Below are 21,276 nucleotides of genomic sequence, written 5' to 3' on the forward strand. Positions count from 1 at the left end.
AGGACCTGGGGAGACCACACACTTGGGCTCTTTTGTTAAACATCAAAAAAACTCCTCTTCGACCCTCCTTAGGGCAAATCCAGAATCAATCTGATCTTTGACTGTATGACAGTCTTGTAGAGGAGAGAAAAAGGCAGTAAGGGGGTGGGGTGGGAATCAAATTGCATGTGTGTTATTTTCCCTGAATTTCAATCAGTTGTTTGCAGAATAGGAGGAAACTCTGCCAAGTCTGTCTTAAACTCAGATTGTAATCTCACAGGATTCAGAGGCCAGGAAAAAAAATCAGTTTCATTTGATTCAGGTACAATTTTCGGTTTTAGCAATTTTGGCCTCTTTTCCATCTCATTATATTCTACTTCTATTCAGTTGATAAAAATATAATTGTTGATAAAAATATAATTGCAGTAAAATTGCTATTTTAAACAAATGAAACTGGAGGTCAGATAGTCACTAGAATATCTTATATTACGAAGAAGTTTGTCATTCTTGTTAATGTGTAGGAGGACAAATTACAATTCTGAGTATTGATTTATGTGCAGATCTTTCTGAAGCCATAGGTCAAAACCACAGATATTTTTATAAAACACAGAAGGTCTAGATTTAAAATTAATAATGTAAAAGAACTAAGTTTTTGAGATGTCATCTGTGATTATTTATCCTGCATTGCATTGGGAAAGTCTGCTGTCTGGGACCTCTCCAAAGTACTGAAGAGCAGTGATGTTGGTCTAGAGACTAAGGTGTGCCTGATCCAGGCCATGGTCTTCACAATTACTTGCTATGCATCAGAAAGCTGGACAATGACTAGCGACAGTAAAAGAGAGGAAGGTGCTGGATAAAATTAATTGACTCAGCGACTGGGGTAATGGGAGCAGGTGTGTAAGAGATAATAGAGTTGGCTCAGGGTAGAGTAGAGTTCAGAGCTGTTGTACATAGGGTCACCATGAGTTGCAAGTGACACATAACAACAACAGACAACATTGGATCCAGAACTGCAGTTCTCCACATAGCTCATTGTTTCTGATGCACTCTCCCTACTCAGAAAACACAGCCACAGAGTCCTCTGGTAATTCATCAGCCTTTCTTGGGAAAGGTACTTGCATAATGACTTTATGATTGTCTTTAATTCCCACTCCGGCTTTATGGTGATTCATAGGTCAGCAAGGCCACATCTGCGTTTATTTGCTCCCTTGTTATTAGACTCCTGAGAGCTCTTCTCTGGTAAATTCTCTGTTAGTGTCAATGAGAGAGGTTAAAATACCATCAACACCTCAGAGCAGCCTGTGAGCTCCACACAAGGACCTTCGATGCCCCTTTGTTCTGCTTCTGCCAGCTTCTAGGCTCCTTGTAAAACTGACCCTTTGTCCTTACTCAAAACATGATCATCTGTGAAATAAAAGAGTCAATCCAGGGTGTAGAAAGAACTCTTTGGATTCACTCACAAAAAGACAAATAGCCAAAGGACTTAAATAAGCCTCTCTCAAGGATGATATACAAGTAACCAATAAGCACAGGGAAGATGCTCAACATCATTAGTCGTCATTGTTAATTACATGCCGTTGAGTCAGCTACATCTTTTTTTTTCCATTTCAAATACATTTTATTCATTTGTCCCTAGAGCTGTCTTCTAAGAGTCAGCTACATCTGATAGCGACCCTGTGAACAGTGCTCTGAACTACGCCTATCCTGTACCATCCTCACCATCTCCGCCATGCCCGAGCCGATTGTTACAGTCACTGTGTCAATCTGTCTTATTGAAGGTCTGCCTCTCTTTTGCTGACCTTCTGCCTTTCCAAGCATGATGCCTTTCTCCTAAGGACTGGCCCCTCCAGACAACATGCCCAAAATATGTTGGTGAAGTTCCACCATCTTTGCCTCTAAGGAGCATCTTGGTTGCACTTCCTCCGAGAAAGATTTGTGGATTCTTTTGGCAGTCCTTAGGATTACAATATTCTTCTCCAACACCGCAATCCAAAAACATTCTTTCTTTGACGTTCCTTATTCATTGTCCAACTATCAGAAGCATAGGAAACAGTTGAAAAGACCATGACTTGCATCAAGCACACACTCTTTAAACTGACATATTTGCTTTTTAGAACTTTGGACAGGTCTTTTGACAGCAGAGTTTTCCAATGCAGTACGTTTTTGACTGGTAGGGTGTTAATGGTGGATCCAAGTAAAATGAAATCATTGACAATGTCAATCTTTTCCCCATCCATCAAGATGTTGTATTATTTGTCCAGTGGTGAGGATTTTTGTTTTCTTGATGTTGAAATGTAATCTTATTGAAGGCTGTGTTCTATGATCTTCTTCAGTAAGTACTTCAGATCTTCACTTTCTACAGGCAGGGTTCTGCTGTGTACATAATGCAGATTATTAATGAGTCATCCTTCAACCCTGATGCCACATTGTTCTTCATTAGTCATTGTTGTTGTTGTTGTTATATGCTATCAGGTTGGAACCAACTCAGCTCCAGTGGATTTTCAGAAATGTTAAATCACATGGAAGATTACTCATCCTCCTTTGGAGCCACTGGTGGATTCAAACCCTGTGGCTTTGGGATTGTGGCAGCTTCTTACAACTAGACCACCAGAGCTCTCTTTCATTCATCATTAGGGAACTGCAAATCAAAACCACAGTGACATAGCATTTCACACTCACTGAAATGGCTAGAATTTTTTTTTCTTTCTAAATTTTCTTTGTTATTGTTGACAATATATATACAGCAAAAGATACACAAATTCAAACTAATTTACACTGTTGTTGTTGTTGTTGTTATGTGCGGTCGAGTCACTTGCGACTCATAGCAACCCTATGTACAACAGCCGTAAACCCTGCTCTATCCTGTGCCAATCTCACTGCCTCTGACACATCCTTCTCGATTACCCTAGTCACCGAATCAATCCACTCATAGAGTGTCTTCCCCTCCTGCGCTGTCCCTCCACTCTGCCCAGCATGATGTCCCTCTCCAAGGACCTGTCCCTCCTTACAACATATCCAAAGTATGTCAGACGAAGCCTTAGAATCCTTGCCTCCAAGGAGCAGCCTGAATGAATGAATTCATTCTCTCCAGAATGAATCTGTTTGTTTTCTTGGCAGTCCATGGTACATTCAGTACTCTTTTCCAGCACCACAGCTCAAAGGCTTCAGTTCTCCTTCTATCCTCCTTAGTCATTGTCCAACTTTCTGATGCATAAGAAGTTACACTACTTTAAATTAATAGCAGTTTCTGTACAATTGGTGACATCAATTGGAGTAATAACTCTTGGTAAGGTTGTGGAGAAATAGGAACCCTTGTCCATTGTGGTGGAATTATGAAATGGCACAGCTGCTGTTTGCTGATTCCTCAAAAAGTTAAACATACCTTTCCGCGCTCCCCACACAAGGGCCCATATGGTGTTGTTCTGGTTCCCGTCGTAACTTAAAGGGGAAACTTCCACAATGTCTGGAGCCCTTGATGTCCTGCAGATGAAGGAGGAGGATGTCCTCAAATTCCTTGCAGCAGGAACACATTTGGGTGGCACCAACCTTGACTTCCAAATGGATCGGTACATCTACAAAAGGAAAAGTGATGGCATCTACATCATAAACCTGAAGAGGACCTGGGAGAAGCTGCTCTTGGCTGCCTGCGCCATTGTTGCCATTGAAAATCCAGCTGATGTCAGTGTGATTTCCTCCAGAAATACAGGCCAGAGAGCGGTTCTGAAGTTTGCTGCTGCTACTGGGGCCACTCCTATTGCCGGGCGCTTCACTCCTGGAACCTTCACTAACCAGATCCAGGCAGCCTTCCGGGGAGCCTCGTATTCTGGTGGTTACTGATCCCAGGGCTGACCACCAGCCTCTGACAGAAGCATCTTACGTTAACTTGCCCACCATTGCCCTTTGTAGCACAGATTCTCTTCTGCGTTACGTAGACATTGCTATCCCGTGCACCAACAAGGGAGCTCACTCTGTGGGTCTGATGTGATGGATGCTGGCCTGGGAAGTCCTGCGCATGCGTGGCACGATCTCCCGGGAGCAGCCGTGGGAGGTCATGCTCAATCTGTACTTATACAGAGATCCGGAAGAGATTGAGAAGGAAGAGCAGGCTGCTGCTGAAAAGGCTGTGACCAAGGAGGAGTTTCAGGGAGAATGAACTGCCCCTGCTCCTGAATTCACTGCTACTCAGCCTGAAGTGACAGACTGGTCCGAAGGCGTCCACGTCCCTCTGTGCCAATTCAGCAGTTCCCTACTGAAGACTGGAGCGCTCAGCCTGCAACTGAAGACTGGTCTGCAGCACCCACTGCTTAGGCCACTGAGTGGGTGGGTACCACCACAGAATGGTCGTAAACTGCCTTAAAAAGTGGAAATAAGGTTGACGGAAAATAAACAATGCGTTTCGTAAGAAAAAAAAAGTTAAACATAAAATTACCGTTAAATAATTGGATATATATGCGCAAAAGAACTGGAGATAGGGAATCAAACAGAAACTCACTTCTCCTTGCAGCACTATTCACAATAGTAAAAAAGTGAGAACAACTCCAATATCCCTCAACTAATGGATTAAAAATGCTGGAGATAGGGAATCAAACAGAAACTCACTTCTCCTTGCAGCACTATTCACAATAGTAAAAAAGTGAGAACAACTCCAATATCCCTCAACTAATGGATTAAAAATGCAGTATATCCATACAATGTATTATTGAGCAGTAACAAAGAAACAAAGGACACATGCATGCTACCACATGGATGAATCTTGAAATCTTTGTGCTCAGTGAAAGAAGCCAGGCACAAAAGGCCATATGTTGTGTAATTCCATTTCTATGACTATCCAGGGAGCACTGGGGGCTTAGTGGTAAGAAGTTGAGCTGCCAACTCAAAGGCATGAAGTTCAAATCCACTAGTGGCTCCTTGGGAGAAAAAAGGACAGTCTGCTCCTGTGTGATTGACAGCTTCTGAAGACCCACTGGAGGGTCAGCTGTGAGTCGGTTCTGACTCAGTAGTACATAGCAGTGACAACTGCAGTAACAACATAAGACCATCCAGAATAGTCAAGTCCATAGAGGCAGGGAGCAGATTGCTGGGGAAAGGAGTTCATGGGGGACTAACCTTGGATTTTGCTTTTGAGCTGATGAAAACATTCTGGAACTAAATAATGTTGTTGTTGTTGTTAGGTGCCATCGAGTCAAGTACAACTCATAAACGACCATAACGACAGATCTGAGCCCTGTCCTATCCTGTGCCATCCTCACAATCTCTGACACACTCGAGCCCATTGCTGCGGTCACTGTGTCAGCTCTCCTGGTTGAAAGTCTTCCTCTCTTTCTCTGTCCCTCCCCTTCCCTAAATAGTGGTTATGATTGTATAACACTATGAATGTACTAAAAACTATGCAACTTTAAAATGGTGAGTTTTATGTGAATTTTCTCTCAATGAAAAAAGAAAGGGAGTATTATGTAGTTAGAATGCTCTGCATTGAGAGTACCCATAGGTACTATTTCCCAAAGGCTCTGGTCAGGAGGAAGATGGAAGAGGCCAGGATAGGGGCCAGAGAAGGGAATCACTTGCTCTGAGGAGGTTGGCTTCAGCAGTGTAGTGTGTCTTAAGGAGCTGGAGGGCCAGTAAAAAGGTGGTGTTTAATGTATTTGTCTTCAGGTGTGAATGGAGGAGGGAGCCCAAACCAAAACACCAAACCCACTGCCGATTTCAGTTCAGAGTAACCCTCCAGCAGGTCTCTGATGCTATAAATCTTTACCTGAGGTGGCTGCCCATCTTTTTTCCTCAGAGTAGCTGGTAGGTTTGAATTGCCAGCTTCAGCAGAATGGCATGTATTGTACTATGTCCCCAGGGCTCTTTTTGGAGAGCAAAGGTGCCTAAACTTGCTCAGCTGAGATGCCTTTTCCTTGTACTGGGCCTTGACTACAGGTGTAGCCTTAGAGTTTCAGGTTCAAAATGAGGCCTGCAGGTCCTGTTCTTTCTTTTTTTTTTTTTTTTGAGGGTGATGGTGTGTGTACCGTCAAGTCGGATCTGACTGGTCTGGTACAGGAGGAGATTGTCTCTCCTTCTCCAGCGGAGCATCTGATGGATCCGAACCCCTCACCTCTGGGATTGCAGTGCAGCTTCTTACCACTAGGCCACCAGAGTTGGCCTCCTGTTCCTTCTTGAACCAATGTGCACTGCTGTTCTGTGGAGGAAGACAGGAGAGAAGGGAACTTGTGAAGTGCTTTTTTGGATCCTCTTGCCTAACCTTCAAACAAAACCCGGGACAGCTGTTCCTGGCCAGAAGCCATCCTTTTTTTCCAGGATGGGTGGAGGAGGGTGGAGGGATCATTTCCAGGCCTTTTGGCTAAGATCAAGTGTAGCACGGGGTGGAGAGCGGGGTGAGGCTCTCTTATCTCTGCTTTCTCCCCTCCCCCTCCCCTATCCTGTAGTAGCTCCTGTCCCGCCCCTAAGCTGGAGGAGAGGAGAGCCAGGAACTGATTCTGCTTTGTAATCATAAATGTCACAGATTTCCGGGTTTAATGGAAACTGTAGTCCCAGATGACGGCAGGTTCCTAGATATGAGCACACAGGAGATGGGACTCTCCCGGGGTATATCTGGGTGGGAAAGTGGGTCCTTTGGCTCAATACAAACCTTTTTTTAAAAAATTTTTTTTTATATAATTTTTTTTTTTTACAGAGGTTTTGGATTTCCATTCATTCATTGCCGCAATTTTCTCCCTTCCTACCCCTCCCCACCAGCTTGCTTCCCCCTCCGAAGAGAGGGGAAAAAAAAAGAAAAAAATTCCTTCATTAGTATACAATTCCCACGTCCCTTCCCCCCATCCCCCACCCCGAGTACGCTTTTCTATGCAACCTTAATTCTGGATTCCTGTGCTAACCATAATACTCAATCATATATCACTTCTAATCTGTTCTTTTAAGAATATGCTTTTCTGGGGCTGTTGAGCTTGTGAGTGTCTGCTGTGGAAATGATCCCCTCCTCGCCAGTAGAAGGCTTATCTTCTCTGTTAGGTGAGGACTGGCTGCCTTTTCTGTGGAGGCACTGCCGTGGGGATGGGGCCTGGCGCATGGTGCTGTTTTCCAGAAGGGAAAACATAGCTTAGTTGAAGGTGCAGTTAAAATAGTTGTTTCTTGATTGACCTTTGAAGTCAAATTTATAAGCACATTTAAAACCATTTAAATGAAACCCATTTTGTCTTCTCTCTCTCTCTCTCTCTTTCAGCTTTTCTATACCACAGTTCTGGTGCTCTGCTATGTCATTTACTTCACAAAATTACTGGGTTCCCCAGAATACAGCAAGCGGCAAACTCTGCCTATCTCCAGAATGACGGATCTATTACCCACTATTACAGGAAGTGCGGTAAGTAATGCATTTGGTCTTTTATCTTTTTAATCAAGGTACTAGTTGTCCTTGAGAGAATGAAACTATGACTGGTTCACAATTATAATGATAAAGAGAATTTGACTTTAGCTCACATTTATTGAGTTCTTTTCTATGTCCTGGGCCAGACTGTCTTTTGATATGGGTAATTCTTTGTTATGGGGACTGTCTTGTTCATTATAGGATATTTAGGGAAACCCCTGACCCCTATTCACTAGGTGCCATTAGTACCCCTGACTCACGCTATGTCAGCCATAACAACCAAAAATGTTGCTAGGAGCTCTGGTGGCCTAGTGGCAAGGAGCTGCAACTACAATCCCAGGGGCGCATGGTTCAAATCCACCAGATGCTCTGCCGGGGAAGGAGGGACAATCTCCTCTTGTACCAGTCGTATCTGATTTGACAGTACACTCACACAAAAATAATAAAATAAAATAAAAATGTTGCTAGGTATTCCTGGGGGACAAACTTGCCCTCAGGTGAGAACTACAGTGCTGAATGTTTTGCGTGGCCTATTTATTGCTTGTAATAACTCTGTTTGGCAAACACTAACATTATTTCCATTTTAGCATAGAGGAACAGAGGCTTGGTGATTAAGCCCTTGTCTGAAGGTGAGATGAGGGCGGCAGCCTGGAGGGTTTTAATCCCAGCAGAGCATGGGAGCTGACCAATGTGTTCTACTCTTGTCTGTTCTGTCCTGTCCATTGACTTTCCTTCAATCTGCCTCTAGCACAGAATGCTAGGAGAGTAGGCATGACCACTTCATAATTGGCTAGCCTTCAGAGCACCCTTTCATGTACCCACTTAACAGGACCACAGAGGATTCCAGATGCTGAGGTATGGAAGTGAGGCTTCATATATTTTTCTCAACTTAACTGTTAGTCCATTTACTATTATTCTTTCCTGGCCCTTTTAGGCCCTGTGCTTCCTTACATGGGACGAGATTGCACATGAGATATTGTATATACTGCTTTGCTCAGCAGCTTCGTGAGCTGCTCCCTTTTGGGCTGACTCACTTTCCCTTCCTTCCGTTCCTATTTGCTGAGTGTAGTGTGCTTACTGTTAGCTTGAAGACTAAGGTGTGCCATGGTCTTTTTCAGTCACCTGCTGTGCATCTGAGAGCTAGACAATGAACAAGGATGACAGAAGAAAGATCAATGCCTTTGAGTTGTGGTGTTGGAGATGAGTTTTTGGGGTTTTGTTTTTGTTGTTGACTGTTGAATCAGATCTGACTAGCACAGGAGGAGATGGCTCCTAGGACCATCTGGTAGATTCGAACCTCATGTCTTCGGGTCTTGCCAGTAGGCCACCAGAGCTCCCTTGGAGAAGTGTTTTGGGTGCCCCATGAACTGCCAAAAAAAGAACAAACACATATGTCTTGGAGAAAGTGTAGGTAGAGTGCTGCTTGGAGGCAAAGATGGTGAAGCTTTGTCTTTACATACTTTTTTTAAAAAAAATGTTTTTATTATGATTTTAATGAAAGTTTACAGAAAATTTGGATTTTTATTCATTCATTGTTGCATATTTTCCTCCTTCCCTCCCCACTTTCATTTTTTAAAAATATGCATTCATTGTTGCACAAGTCTTACATACTTTGGACATGTTATTAAGAGAGTCTATTCCTTGGAAAATGACATCATGCTTGGAAAGGTAGAGAGTCAGTGAAAGAAAGGAAGACCCTCAATGAGAAGGATTGACACAGTGTCTGCAGTTACATGATCACCTATGTCACTGAGGATGGCACAGGATGGGACAGGGTCAGTTGTGGTGTTCATAGGGTCACTAGGAGTTGTACTCGAGACGATGGCACTTAACATCACTATTGTGCTTACTTGAGGTTAGACATTGATAAGACTTCCAAGTCCTCTTTCACAGTTACTTGAAAAAGTAATATTTCAATCTTCATTCTCAGAATTTCCAGAATCTTGTTAGGCAGCTTTTCCAGAAAAACCAGATGTTGTGTAACAAAGACAGATATGTTCTCATTTTTAGATAAGAATTCACCACTGTTATAAATCAGCTCTTACCTTTAGCCTAGATAACCTTGACATCCTTTGAATACCACTGTGCTTTGGCGGTTAGGACTTGGGATTTCTTTTTTTTGGGAAAAAGTAGACCTGTGAATGCAGACAAACTCCTCCTCTGCCAGAACTCCCCAGTACCCCCTGTATCAAGCCTGGCTGGCTTTTCACACTACATAGTACCTGTCTGCCCTGCAGTGTTCTGGAAGGGTCATTTGGACTGTTAATACAAGCAAAGAGAAAGACAATGCAAAAGGAGTATCAATATTTATATTAAATTCTGCGCGCCAGTTTCTTATCTGTCAAATAGGGGTAATAATAATTGCATCTCTGCCCAAGATTGTTATGAGAACGGAGCATGTACGTTTAGCACCTTAGCATGGTATAGAATATATATAATGTCACCACTGTCCTGCTGCTGCCCCAACAGCAGCGCTTTCCACTAGGACATTTTAGCAAGGCAAACACTGAGCGTGTGGGTGTGAGTACTCAGTAGTTTAGTTCAGCAATCTGCCCTGAAAGTACTCTGAAAGCCCCCGCTGTGAAAAGATTGTGTATCTGTTATGCACAATGCACCATTCCTGCCAGCAGACAGTTAAGTAAGTCATACTTGGTGCCGCCCGACATGGGCATGTAGGAGAGGTGGTTCCAGGGCCCCAGGGAGCTTCCTGTGGGCTTGGGGAGGCAGCAGGTACAGACTGAAGCCTGCAGGACTCTCTGGACCTTGGGCTCCTCATCTTTAGAGTTGAGTGTGTTGGGCCACACATCCAACAAAGGCCCCTGAGGACTTTAGGGGGTGCATCACAGTATTTGAACTTCAGCCACAGCATTTGGAATATCTGCTATTGACTGAATGCTTGTTCTCTGCTAAGCACTGTACACGGATTTTTATTTATTTTTTTTTACATTTAATCCATATGCTATATCTCGTCTTCATTTTGCAGGTAAAAAAGTTGGTTCAAAAGAGTGAAATGATTCATCCAAATCATACATCTGATTTTGGATGCCCTTCTGTCTAATCTGTAGACAGATTTGTAGGTGGACCAAGAGGAGGCAGCACTGTTGTTGGGTGGTAGAGGTGACGGAGGGCAGAGGGACAAGATCATGACCTCAGATTCCACGGTAACTCCAGGTCAGTGAAGCAAGGATGTGGCTGACAGGATCATCTTGAGTCAGAAGAGTTTGGGACGTAGAAATGACTCAGGTTAAACAAGACAAGTGCCTCAGTTCTTATTCCAGACCTTCCCTGGAATCCCAACTCACCATTTTTCTTACTCTAAGCCTCCGTTTATCTGTCCGTATGGGGCTAGGAAATGGCATACTCTTCAAGGGAATCTAGAAGAATTCACAGCCAAGCAGCCTCCAGCAATTTAGTTCTTGTGAAAGAGACTTTATTTGAACAACTGCTTGAAAGGATTGATAAAGCCCCTCTGAGCAGAGTGATAAAAGCTCCAATAACTTGCTTCCTCTTTCTGTCCACTTAGCTGATAACTTCTGAGAAGAAACTCAGACCCAAAGCGAACTTGCCACTGCCATATCTTTAATGACCATTAAGTAGAAGTGATATGGCCATTCCGTCCAACAGCAAATCCGTTAAAATGGAAGGCATTAGGAAAGAGGAATCCTGAAGTTCAAGTTTTCAGATCAGATAGGCTGTCCTGTTTTCACTCTCCTTCCAAACCATTTACAAAGTAGGCGGCACAGAAGCCTCATGGGAAAGCTACAGCTTTTTGCTTCCTTTGAAATGAAGAGTGCAGGCACTGCTGCGCAAAGCACCCTCCCAAAGGGGTTGTGTGTGAGAGCACACATCTCCCCCAGAGCAGTGGGCGGATGGGACTCACGGAACTGTGTGGTCCACAGTGCCCCCTGGTGGTGGTAAGTGGTCTGATGCTCCTTGTTCTGGAGAAAAGGGCTCTGGCCTACTTTATCCATCCTGTGGCCCAGTTTGCCTCTCACTGGGGAAGATTTATTTCTGCTCTGAACTAGCCCTGGCGTCAGTGACGCCCTACAGGCATCATAGTTTTGGAGCATCCACTCCTGGCCTCCTAATATCTGAAAGCTCAGAAATAGAGTGGGGAGATTCAGGGGGCTGCAAATGACCCTTGCTTTTGGGAATTCCAGGCTTGGCCTGTCCTAAGTGATTTACCATGGTGTTTGGAATGTGGTAAATTAAAATTGAGATATAATTGCAAAGGTTTCCAAGACTTGGTATAGACAAAAAAAGGATTACACACTTTCTTTTGTTTTTGTTTTTCATGTTGACTAAATAATGAAACGATATTTTGGGTTAAGTGAAATATGTTAAGATTAATATCACCTATTTATTTTTACTGTTTGCTGTAACTACCAGACAATTGAAATTGAAAATGTGACCTGCTTTTGATTTCTGTGAGAGAGTGTTGTTATGCATAGATGGCTTTTTGGGCCAAGAGCAGGGCCCCCCATGAGAGCAGGTTCTAGGCCTGCCCATGGGCCAACTCCAATAGCTAACCCAGGAGGAGAAGTGGAGTAGACTTGACCTTTTTTTTAAATTATTATTGCATTATTTTTATGTGTACCGTCAAATCAGATCTGACTGGTACAGGAGGAGATTGCCCCCTCCTTCTCCAGCAGAGCATCTTGTGGATTTGAACCGTGTACCTCTGGGATTGCAGTGCAGCGTCTTGCCACTAGGCCACCAGAGCTCCCTTAGACTTGACCTTTGTAATTCAATCTGACCCACTCCTGAAGACCCTCCCTTTCCAAAAACTCTTGGAAATCCCACTCTTTCAAAGTTATCACTTGGGGTTAGTTAGAACTTTTGAAAATACAGGGACCTTCCCCATGAATGATCCATCACCTAGACTGAGTATTCCGAGATCTCAGAATACCTTCATGGTAAGGAGGGGCTCCTCAAGGAAGTTGGTGGAGGGGAGAGAAGTGGAGGGAACTGCCCGACCAGTTGGCTGGCCCCTCCTCCATGCAGTCAGCTTTCTAACTGATGATCCTCTCTTGCAAGGTTGACCTCTGCTTCCTTCTTATCCTCTCTGGCCAATGTGATGGCCCCCTGGGGATTTGGAACCATATCAAAGCCTTGTTTGGTCTTTTGTTTTTGCCTTTGCTTTCTCTCTCCTTTCTGACTGAATAAACTGAGTTGAAAAGGCTGGCCTTCTATTGAAATATTCAAGCAAAATCTTATGTAAAGGGACCTTGGACAACTGAATATGGATTTAAGGTGCAGAATTTGTTCTGCGGTGCAGCTTGCTGCAGACAGTTTTATGAAAGAACTAACCACGAGCTCTGTGTGTCCGATGTAGTCAGTTTGTCAGGCCTTTAAGGGGACCCTGGTGATTCTTCTTTAGGGGTCTCGCTGTGGATTTTGGGCAGGCTCCTATAGGAGGTTCTTATGCCTAAAAGACAGTTTTCTTCCTATTAAACAATAAGATGCAAAAAAATGCTGTGTAAGTTCTTTCCCATATCTATTGAATATTTTCTGTATGTTATTGTTGTTATGTGCTATTGAGCCTCCTACAACTCGGAGCGACCCTATGTACAACAGCTCAGAACCCTGTCCTGAGCCAGTCTCAACTGACGCTGACATACCAACCTCCATTGCCCAGTTGCTGTGTCAGTTCATCTCGTCCAGGGTCTTCCTTTCTTATGTTGTTCCTCTACCCTTGTAAGCATGATGTCCTTCACCAAAGACTGGTCCCTCCTGGCCACATGCCCAAAGTATGTGAGATGGACCTTCAAAATCCTAGCCACCAAGGAGAAACTTGGTTTCAACCTCTCCAAGACAGACCTATTTGTTCTCCTGGCAGTCCTTGGTATGTTCAGGACTCTTCTCCATCACCACAATTCAAAGACATCAGTTCTTCTCTGTCATACTTAGTCATTGCCCTGCTCTCTGAAAAGAAAGAATTAATGGGGGTATGTCTAAGTTGGGGTTTACCACTCATGTAGCATTGTGTCCTAGACTTGAAATGCCTGACTGACTTTGTTTGATCGGCTGATTTGTTTTCTCTTGTAGGCGTTCGTAAATAGGAAAGAGGCCAAATTGACTTGGAGTTTTTTCAAACAATCTTTCTTGAAGCAGATTTTGACCGAAGGTAAGTAGAAGGGCAGGTTTCTCTGAGCAGACAGGAAATTGAGGTATAAACAGTCAGGTATAAACATGGAGATTTCACTGCTGCTGATCACCCAGGTTGAACCGCATGCAGTCCAGAGCTCCCCCTAGGCGGAGGAACCTCAGTCATTAGAGCTTTAGAAATAAAGGAGGGAAGCTGGCATTTATTTGGTTTTATGCTTTACTTACTGATGTTGTTTAGTCTAAATCTCTTCACAGCCTTGTAGGAAAGATTTAGCCCTTTTATTACAGGTGAGGAAACTGAGTGTCACTGAGGTTCTTGAGCTACTTCAGGCTCCTGCAGTGATGAGTAACAGCTTAATCCGAATCTAAGCCTAACCCCCAAGCCCCACAAGTCATTTTCGTAGATTTATTACACACACAGTCCTCACTTATAGGCATGATTAGGTTCCAGTGACTTGTTTGTGATGTGAAAACTCGCATTATGTGCAAATGGAGGATGACTACCTCAGGTGACAAAATGCAAGAGAAATGCGTCATTACACAAACTTCTGAGAGTCATGGTCCCAACAAGTTGACACATCACCTTAGCTTTTATTATTATCCAACTCACACTCATTAATGTGCAAAGTAATCGGATAGTAGATTTTTTACTATTGTTGTACATGCAAAACAGAACAAAGAAAGACTGCTTGGTTTTAAATCAGGAAAAGTATGTATCAGGGTTGTATCCTCTCTGTAGCTATTCAATCTGTACGCTGAGCAAGTCACTCGAGAAGCTGGACGATATAAAGGAGAATGGGACATCAGGAAGACTCATCAACAGCATGCATTATGCAGATGACACATCATTGTTTGCCGAAAGTGAGGAAGACTTGAAGCACTTACTGAAGAAGATAATAAACTAAACTACAGCCTTCAGTATGGATTACACGCTCAACATCAGGAAAATAAACATTCTCACCACTGGATTAATAGGCAACCAACCTCATGATAGACGGAGAAAAGACTGAAGCTGTCAGCGATTTCATTTTACTTGGATTCACAGTCAACACCCATTGATAGCAGCAGTTAGGAACTCAAAAAGCATGTTGCATTGGGAAAATCTACAGTCAGCGACCTCTCCAAAATGCAAAAGAGCAAGGATATCAGTTTAAAGAATAAGGTGCACCTGATCCAAGCCATGGTATTTTCATTTGCTTCGGGTACATCTAAAAATTGGGTAGTGAATAAAGAAGACCCAAAAAGAATTGATGCCTTTGAATTGTGGTGCTGGAGAAGATTATTGAAAACATCACAGACTGCCAAAAAAAAAAACCAACCCAAACAAGTCTGTCTTGAAGGAAGTGTAACCAGCATGCTCCTTAGAGGCAAGGATAGCCAAGGTTTGTCTCACATACTTTGGGTATATTATCAGGAAGGGCCAGTACTGGGGGGAAAAAAGACATCATAATGGGGAAAGGCAGAGGGTTGGCCAAGGAAAGGATGATCTTCAGCAAGATGGATTGAGACAGTGATGCCAACAATGAACTCAAACATGTCAGGGATCACAAGCGTGTGTAGAATAGGAGAGGGTTCAGATCTGTTGTTCTTAGGGTCTCTGTGAGCTGTTGTAGACTTGACAAGCACCTAACAAAGACAACAGCATCATAACTTCTTGATATTAGAAGTTCCTCTTTCTTTTCCTTTTTAAATTGTGATTTGAGTGAAAAGTTTACAAAGTCTTTTCCAGCCAACCATTCATAACATCTTGTTTAATGACAGACTGCCTACAATATTCACATTATAGCTGCACTGTTCCCACTTTGTCCCTTTGATTCGTGTTTCTATCCTGGCCCCCTAAGTGGAGAAAGGATGTTGAGAAGGGGCCTGGTGCTGGCCAACCCCTTGGGTCCTCCCTCTCCTCAGCTGTGGGATAAGTAGCCTGACCTGGGATGCCTAGGTTCTTTTTTGTTTTTCCCTTTTAAAACCACAGTTCTGAAAAGGTTGAAATAATTCTTTGTAGTAGCAAAAGCGTAATAAGCCATTACCCATCTGCCCCACATTTACTGAACACAGTGTGCCAGGAGTTGAGAATACAGGGTTGAATGAGTAACAGGCCTTGGCCTCAGTGAGCTTACTCTCTCTCTCAAGATGCATACTGATGTGTGGTTATCTCTGCTACATGGCCATGAGAGCTGTGCTCAGAAATTGAACCCTTCACCAAATGCCTCTTAAATACTCTTGGTTTCCAGGGCCTTACACTATCTGAGAAAGATAGGCTGTTATGCCAGAAGGCAAGGAAGTCCCTGTAGAAAAATTATTCCAGCAATGAGAAGACAAGAATCCATACCCGAGAGCATTGCTGGTTTACTCACCCAGTCTGACTCAAGAGCTGCTGGAGACACTAAGTCTGGGAGAGCGCAGGGCAGGATGACAATGTGATGGTGAAAGGAAGCCAAAAAGAGAGCTTGGGGTTGGTTTACGTTACTGAGTGCTGTCGAGTCAATTCTCATTCATAGAGACTCCATGTAACAGAGGAGAATTGCATTGTAGGATTTTCTGGGCTGTAATCTTTGTGGGAGACAATTGTTGTTGTTAAGTGCCGTCGAGATGTAAGCAATTCATAGTGACCCAATGAACAAAAGACCTGAACACTTGTATAATTTCCATTGTTTCTCCAAGTTCATAGAGTTTCTGGAGGCAAGCTGTTTCGGAAGTGGATGCCACTCCTGCCTCCAAGGAAGACAGTTACCAGGCCTTTTTCCAATAAAGCTTTTGAGTGGGTGTGACCCACAAATGCTTTCAATTATCAACTGAGCTCTTAACTGCTCACCACCCAAAACTAGCAAAAAACCCCAAACTAAACCCACTGCCCTCAAATTAGTTTCAATTTATAGGGACCCTTTAGGACAGAACAGAGCTGCCCCATTGGGCTTTGAAGGCTGGAATCTTACATAAACCCGATGACGGTCTTGAACCTCTATTCTTTTTGTTTAGCTTCCAAGTGTTTAACCACTGTGCCACCAAGGGTCCTCTGTTCACCATCTATACTCCTCGAATACAGAATTAAGCAGCCTGGACTTTTTGCAGATGTTGAGAGCTGGATCATTGAAAGATGTGAAAGCAGAAGTTAAAGTAATCAGATCAGTATTTGCCAAAAACAGACCTGAGCAGTCAAGATGGCCCAGAAGGGTGAGCACGGAGCTACAGGTGGGGCTTATTCACAGTAGAGTCAAAGGCTGAGGAGATAGCTGAAAGAAGAGATTATCTCTGTGCCTAGGCTCTTCATGCTTTCCTTCCACTGAAATGACCGAGCAAGTCACTGTTCTCGTTGTTAGTTACCTCCAGGTGGACTCTGGCTCGTATTGACCCCATTATGTACCCCAGATCAAAACCCTGCCCAGGCCTGCACCATCCTCATAGACTCTCTTGTTTAAGCCTACTGTTGCTGTCATATCGTTAAGGGTCTTCCTTTCCTTACTCTACTTTGCCAAGCCTGATTCCCTTTTTCCAGGACTGGTCTCCTTTGATAACAGGCCCAAAGCATGTGAGGTGATTTCTCAGCATCCTTGCCTCTAAATAAATCACTGCTATTGTTTGCACTGAGATGAACCAAACTCTAGCTGACCCACCAGTGGATTTTCAGAGACAGTTAATCTCACGGGAGAAGTTTGCCTATCCTTCTCCAAAAAGAGCTGTTGGCAAATTCAAACTGTGTGCCTTCAGGTTTGTAGCACAGCTTCTTAACCACGAGGCCGCCGGAGCTCCCTAAATAAGTCACTAGAAGGTGAGAATTTACCCTGTAGAATAGGTAAGATTCTATCTTCATAGTGGCCTATACTTTTCACTCATGAATAATACAATATTTTGTAGACACCAGCAGGGGTGGAGTTCTGGGCTCGAAGGCATTGACTATGTGAACTTGGGTTCCAGAGCTTTGCCAGCCTCTGGAGAAATGCCAGCACCCCAGGAGAACCCTTTTGATGAGCGTTTGTACAGAAACAGGTCTCTTTCATATCATAGAATTTATACTCACACTATTTGATCTCCCTTGTAACTTACTACTGGAAATCAACAGTGAGATAAGGAATATGTCTTTTAACAGATTATTTCAAATTTTTTCCTCCTTTGAAAATATTTGTGTATTGGAAATGTTGATACATGGTAAGATAAAAAGAAACAAATTAATGTGCATTTGAATGATTAACTATTTGCTTTTTCACTTACAGGAGAGCGATATGTGATGACGTTTTTGAATGTGTTAAATTTCGGGGATCAGGGTAAGTTGAGATTCTGTAATGTTTTAACAAAAGGTTGATACTATTAGTAGATATTTCCTACTACTTTATAGTTTGATATATTTAATAAAAATTAATTTTTCAGTTCCTGCTGTTTTTTAACTGGAGGTCTTTGTAAATATATACAGATTATTGACTATGGTTTCTAATGTAATGAGTTCTCTACTGCCCTCTACTTCCTACAGACTCTGATGGAGAACTCTTAGAGAGGTGGGAGCTGCTAACATCTAGCACAAAGTAAAAAGTAGTTAAGTCAGTCCCCTTTGCCTCCTTTTTCCCCCCTTACCTCCACCACCCACCACACACCCCTCTCTAACTCATTGCCATCAAATTGGAACTGACTAATAGCTGACCCTCCACTTGGTATCCAAAGCTGTAAATCATGCAGGATTGCCCACTTTTTTCCCATGGAGCAGCTAGTGGATTTGAACTGCCAGAGAGGCAGTGCTTTGGGGTTAGCAGCACAGCTCTGTACAGACTACATCATCAGAGCTCCGTAATTTTTTAGATAAGTGTGTATGTAGATAGATAGATAGATAGATAGATAGATAGATAGATAGATAGATAGATAGATGTTGTTGTTTTGTGCTGTCGAGTCGTAGACGACTCATAGCAACCCTATGAACGAACAGCCTGAGCACTGTTCGTACATAGAGTTTCCGGAGGCAAGCCGTTTCAGAAGTGGATGCCACTCCTGCTTCCAGGCTTGATTTAGTCGGGAAGCTCCAGCCAACACTGTCCACCATGGATACCCATTACCACGATCGGCACATCACTGTCACAGTCTTCAGCATCACAGCAACCACGAGTTACCTCTGTACAGCAACGCCTTAAGGCCACCTCCTGGCTCAAACCCTAGGCCCAGGCTGGCTAGCCTCACTCCCAGGGACAGAGCAAACCTACACGTAACAAACACATGCCCAGAAAAGCAGCCGACTCCAAAAACTTGCCATGATTCCTGCACTCACACCACCATGCTCCTTCTGGCAAGGAGAACTTCCAAAGACCCTGGGAGGAGCCAACCAGAACAACATGGCTACTCCCTCTCCCAGCTCCTTAAAATATATATATAAAAAAACCTCATTGTTTTCGAGTTGGAACCAACTCATAAATGACCTTATAGTGAGTTTTCAGAGGCTGTAAATCACACGGGAGGAGATTGCCCATCTGAGTCGCAAGCAACTTGACGGCACATAACGACAACAACAACATATATATATACTTATATTCGTATAAGTGTTGTTGTCGTTATGTGCCGTCAAGTCGCTTGTGACTCATAGTGACCCTATGCTCAATAGCTTTGTCCTGAGCCAATCTGTCTCCAACATACCTGCCCCTATTACTCCAGTCACTATGTCTTTTCACGTCATCTGGGATCTTTCTCTCCTGTGCTCTCCCTCCATCCTTCCAAACATGATGTCTTTCTCCAAAGACTGGCCCCTTCTCGCAACATGCCTAAGGTATGTAAGACAGAAATTCTTGCCCCTATAGAGCAAGTTGGTTTCACCCTCTCCAGGACATATATGCATATAAATATATACAAAATAAATAATTATATAAATAAATGTAAAGTTTGCTTGCTTTGTTTTTGTTGTGGGGAATATACACAGCCAGACATACACCAATTTAGCATTTTTTTAAAAACTGTTTTCTCCCTCATCTGTTTTAATTTAATACATTATTGAACCTATTAATTCAGCATTTTTTAAAATATCCAGTTCAGTGACACTGATGACTTTGAGTTCTAGAACCATTCTCACCCTCCTTTTCTGAGTCGTCCCTCCCACCCTGACATCAACTCTGCCCCTTAATGTGTCTATCTAATCTTTCAAGTTGCTGTTGTCAGTCTGATCCCCTATCACTCACGCCTCCATTGTTGTTGAGTTGGAACCAACTTGTAACTGACGTCCATTGAGTCTCTGTGGCTGTGAACTCAGGAGAGGAGACTGCCCACTTTTTTCCCTCAGAGCCGCTGTTGAATTCAACCTGCCAGAGAGGTACAACCTTTGGTTTAGCAACCCAGTTGCTTAAGGACTGCGCCACCAGATCTCCATAACACTCAAAATCACTCTTGTTGAGTGAGTTCTAACTCACCGTCGCCCTCCATCAGGCAGCGGGAGAAGACTGCCCGTCCTTCTGAGGAGTTGGCAGATTCACACAGACAGAGACACGAGTAGGGTGGGTTAGCGGTGCAGCCTGTTGCCGTCTGCGCCACCAGAGCACCCTTGATTCCAGTTAGATAGTTCTTAAAAAAGCATAATGCTCAAAGCAGACTTTCTTTCTCATTAAGATTGCTTTATCTTAAAAAAAAAAGATTGCTTTATCTTTATTTTTAATATAATCCCAAAGTAATAGAAGTAAAAATAGGAAAAGTTAACTTTGCATTAATAAGCTTCATGGGAATTGCTGTGGATTCCTGAGGTGAGAGAAATGTTCTGTCTCTTGACTGTATCAATGCCAGGATCCTGGTTGAGTTACTGTGGTTTTATAAGATGTTACCATTTGGGAAAACTAGATCATGGGTACATGGGACCCCTCTTATAATAATTTCTTACAACTGCATGTGAATACACAATTAAAAGTAAACATTTCATCAGGAAATAAAATTTTAGTGAGGTTGTGTGCCTTTGAGTTAGAACCAACCCATAGTTGACCCTCCAGCAGGTTTTCAGAGGAACTAAATCACACAGGAGAGTTCCCATCCTTCAACAGAGCAGCTGGTGGCTTTGAACTGTGTGCCTTTGGGATTGCAGCAATGCTTCTTACCCTAGGCCATCAGGGCTCAAATTCTAATGTTGTTGTGAAAATTGGAATAGAAAACCCAGTATAACTATATTTTTCTCCTTTTGTGTTTCCTAGGTGTATATGATATAGTGAATAATCTTGGTTCCCTTGTGGCCAGACTGATATTCCAGCCAATAGAGGAGAGTTTCTACATATTCTTTGCTAAGGTGCTGGAGAGGGAGAAGGGCGCCACACATCAGAAGCAGGTAATTTTGGTTTCTGTGTCACTCCCCCAGGTAGTCCTCTCTCTCATTGAAAGATAGCGATGTGGAGGCATCTTTTCCCCTTCCTTTTGAGTTGACATCTTCTAGATTTCAGTCTTCTGTGATGTTCTGAGTGGTGGCTGGTCCTTGGGCTCATTTCTGCCGTGACCTTTCTTTACTTCCCAGCTGGACCTTCCTCTCACCCCTGACTTTCCTTGTGACCTTATTTTTAATCCAACCTTCAGAACTCCCTCAGACAAGTGTGCTCTTATGGCTATGGCAGTGCTCTGGTGAGGTGCGAATCACCTTTCCATTTACCTGTAAGAATACAGTTCTACCCCACATCTTCAGATTCTCAGGAACCTTCTAGATAAGCCTGGAGCACTTGGAAAAGGGCTGGCCTGGGGCACAGGAGGAAAGGGTGTGGTCATGTGAATTCACACACCACCCCCACTGTGTATCTCCAGGACTGTCCAAATCACCGATTGGTTGATAAACACAGGGCGAGGGATTTGGGTCCAGGAAGGTTTGGTTGTAGAATCTTCACTTTTTCTAGAGCCGT

The 21,276-nt window shown here is 43.3% G+C and overlaps 1 protein-coding gene across 1 annotated transcript in view; it reads left to right on the plus strand.

Annotated features, from left to right (window-relative positions):
• Window positions 1-21,276, plus strand: part of RFT1 (RFT1 homolog (S. cerevisiae)) — a 43,984-nt gene that overhangs the window by 12,476 nt on the left and 10,232 nt on the right. The window contains exons 6-9 of the mRNA XM_006892290.1: window positions 7,202-7,339; window positions 13,391-13,469; window positions 17,659-17,709; window positions 20,587-20,717. Of these exons, the coding sequence (XP_006892352.1) occupies window positions 7,202-7,339; window positions 13,391-13,469; window positions 17,659-17,709; window positions 20,587-20,717 (399 nt within the window). The remainder of the gene's footprint in view (window positions 1-7,201; window positions 7,340-13,390; window positions 13,470-17,658; window positions 17,710-20,586; window positions 20,718-21,276) is intronic.

Source organism: Elephantulus edwardii, unplaced genomic scaffold, assembly GCF_000299155.1.
Source record: "Elephantulus edwardii isolate Elephantulus edwardi_28Jun2011 unplaced genomic scaffold, EleEdw1.0 scaffold00113, whole genome shotgun sequence".
NCBI lineage: Eukaryota > Metazoa > Chordata > Mammalia > Macroscelidea > Macroscelididae > Elephantulus > Elephantulus edwardii.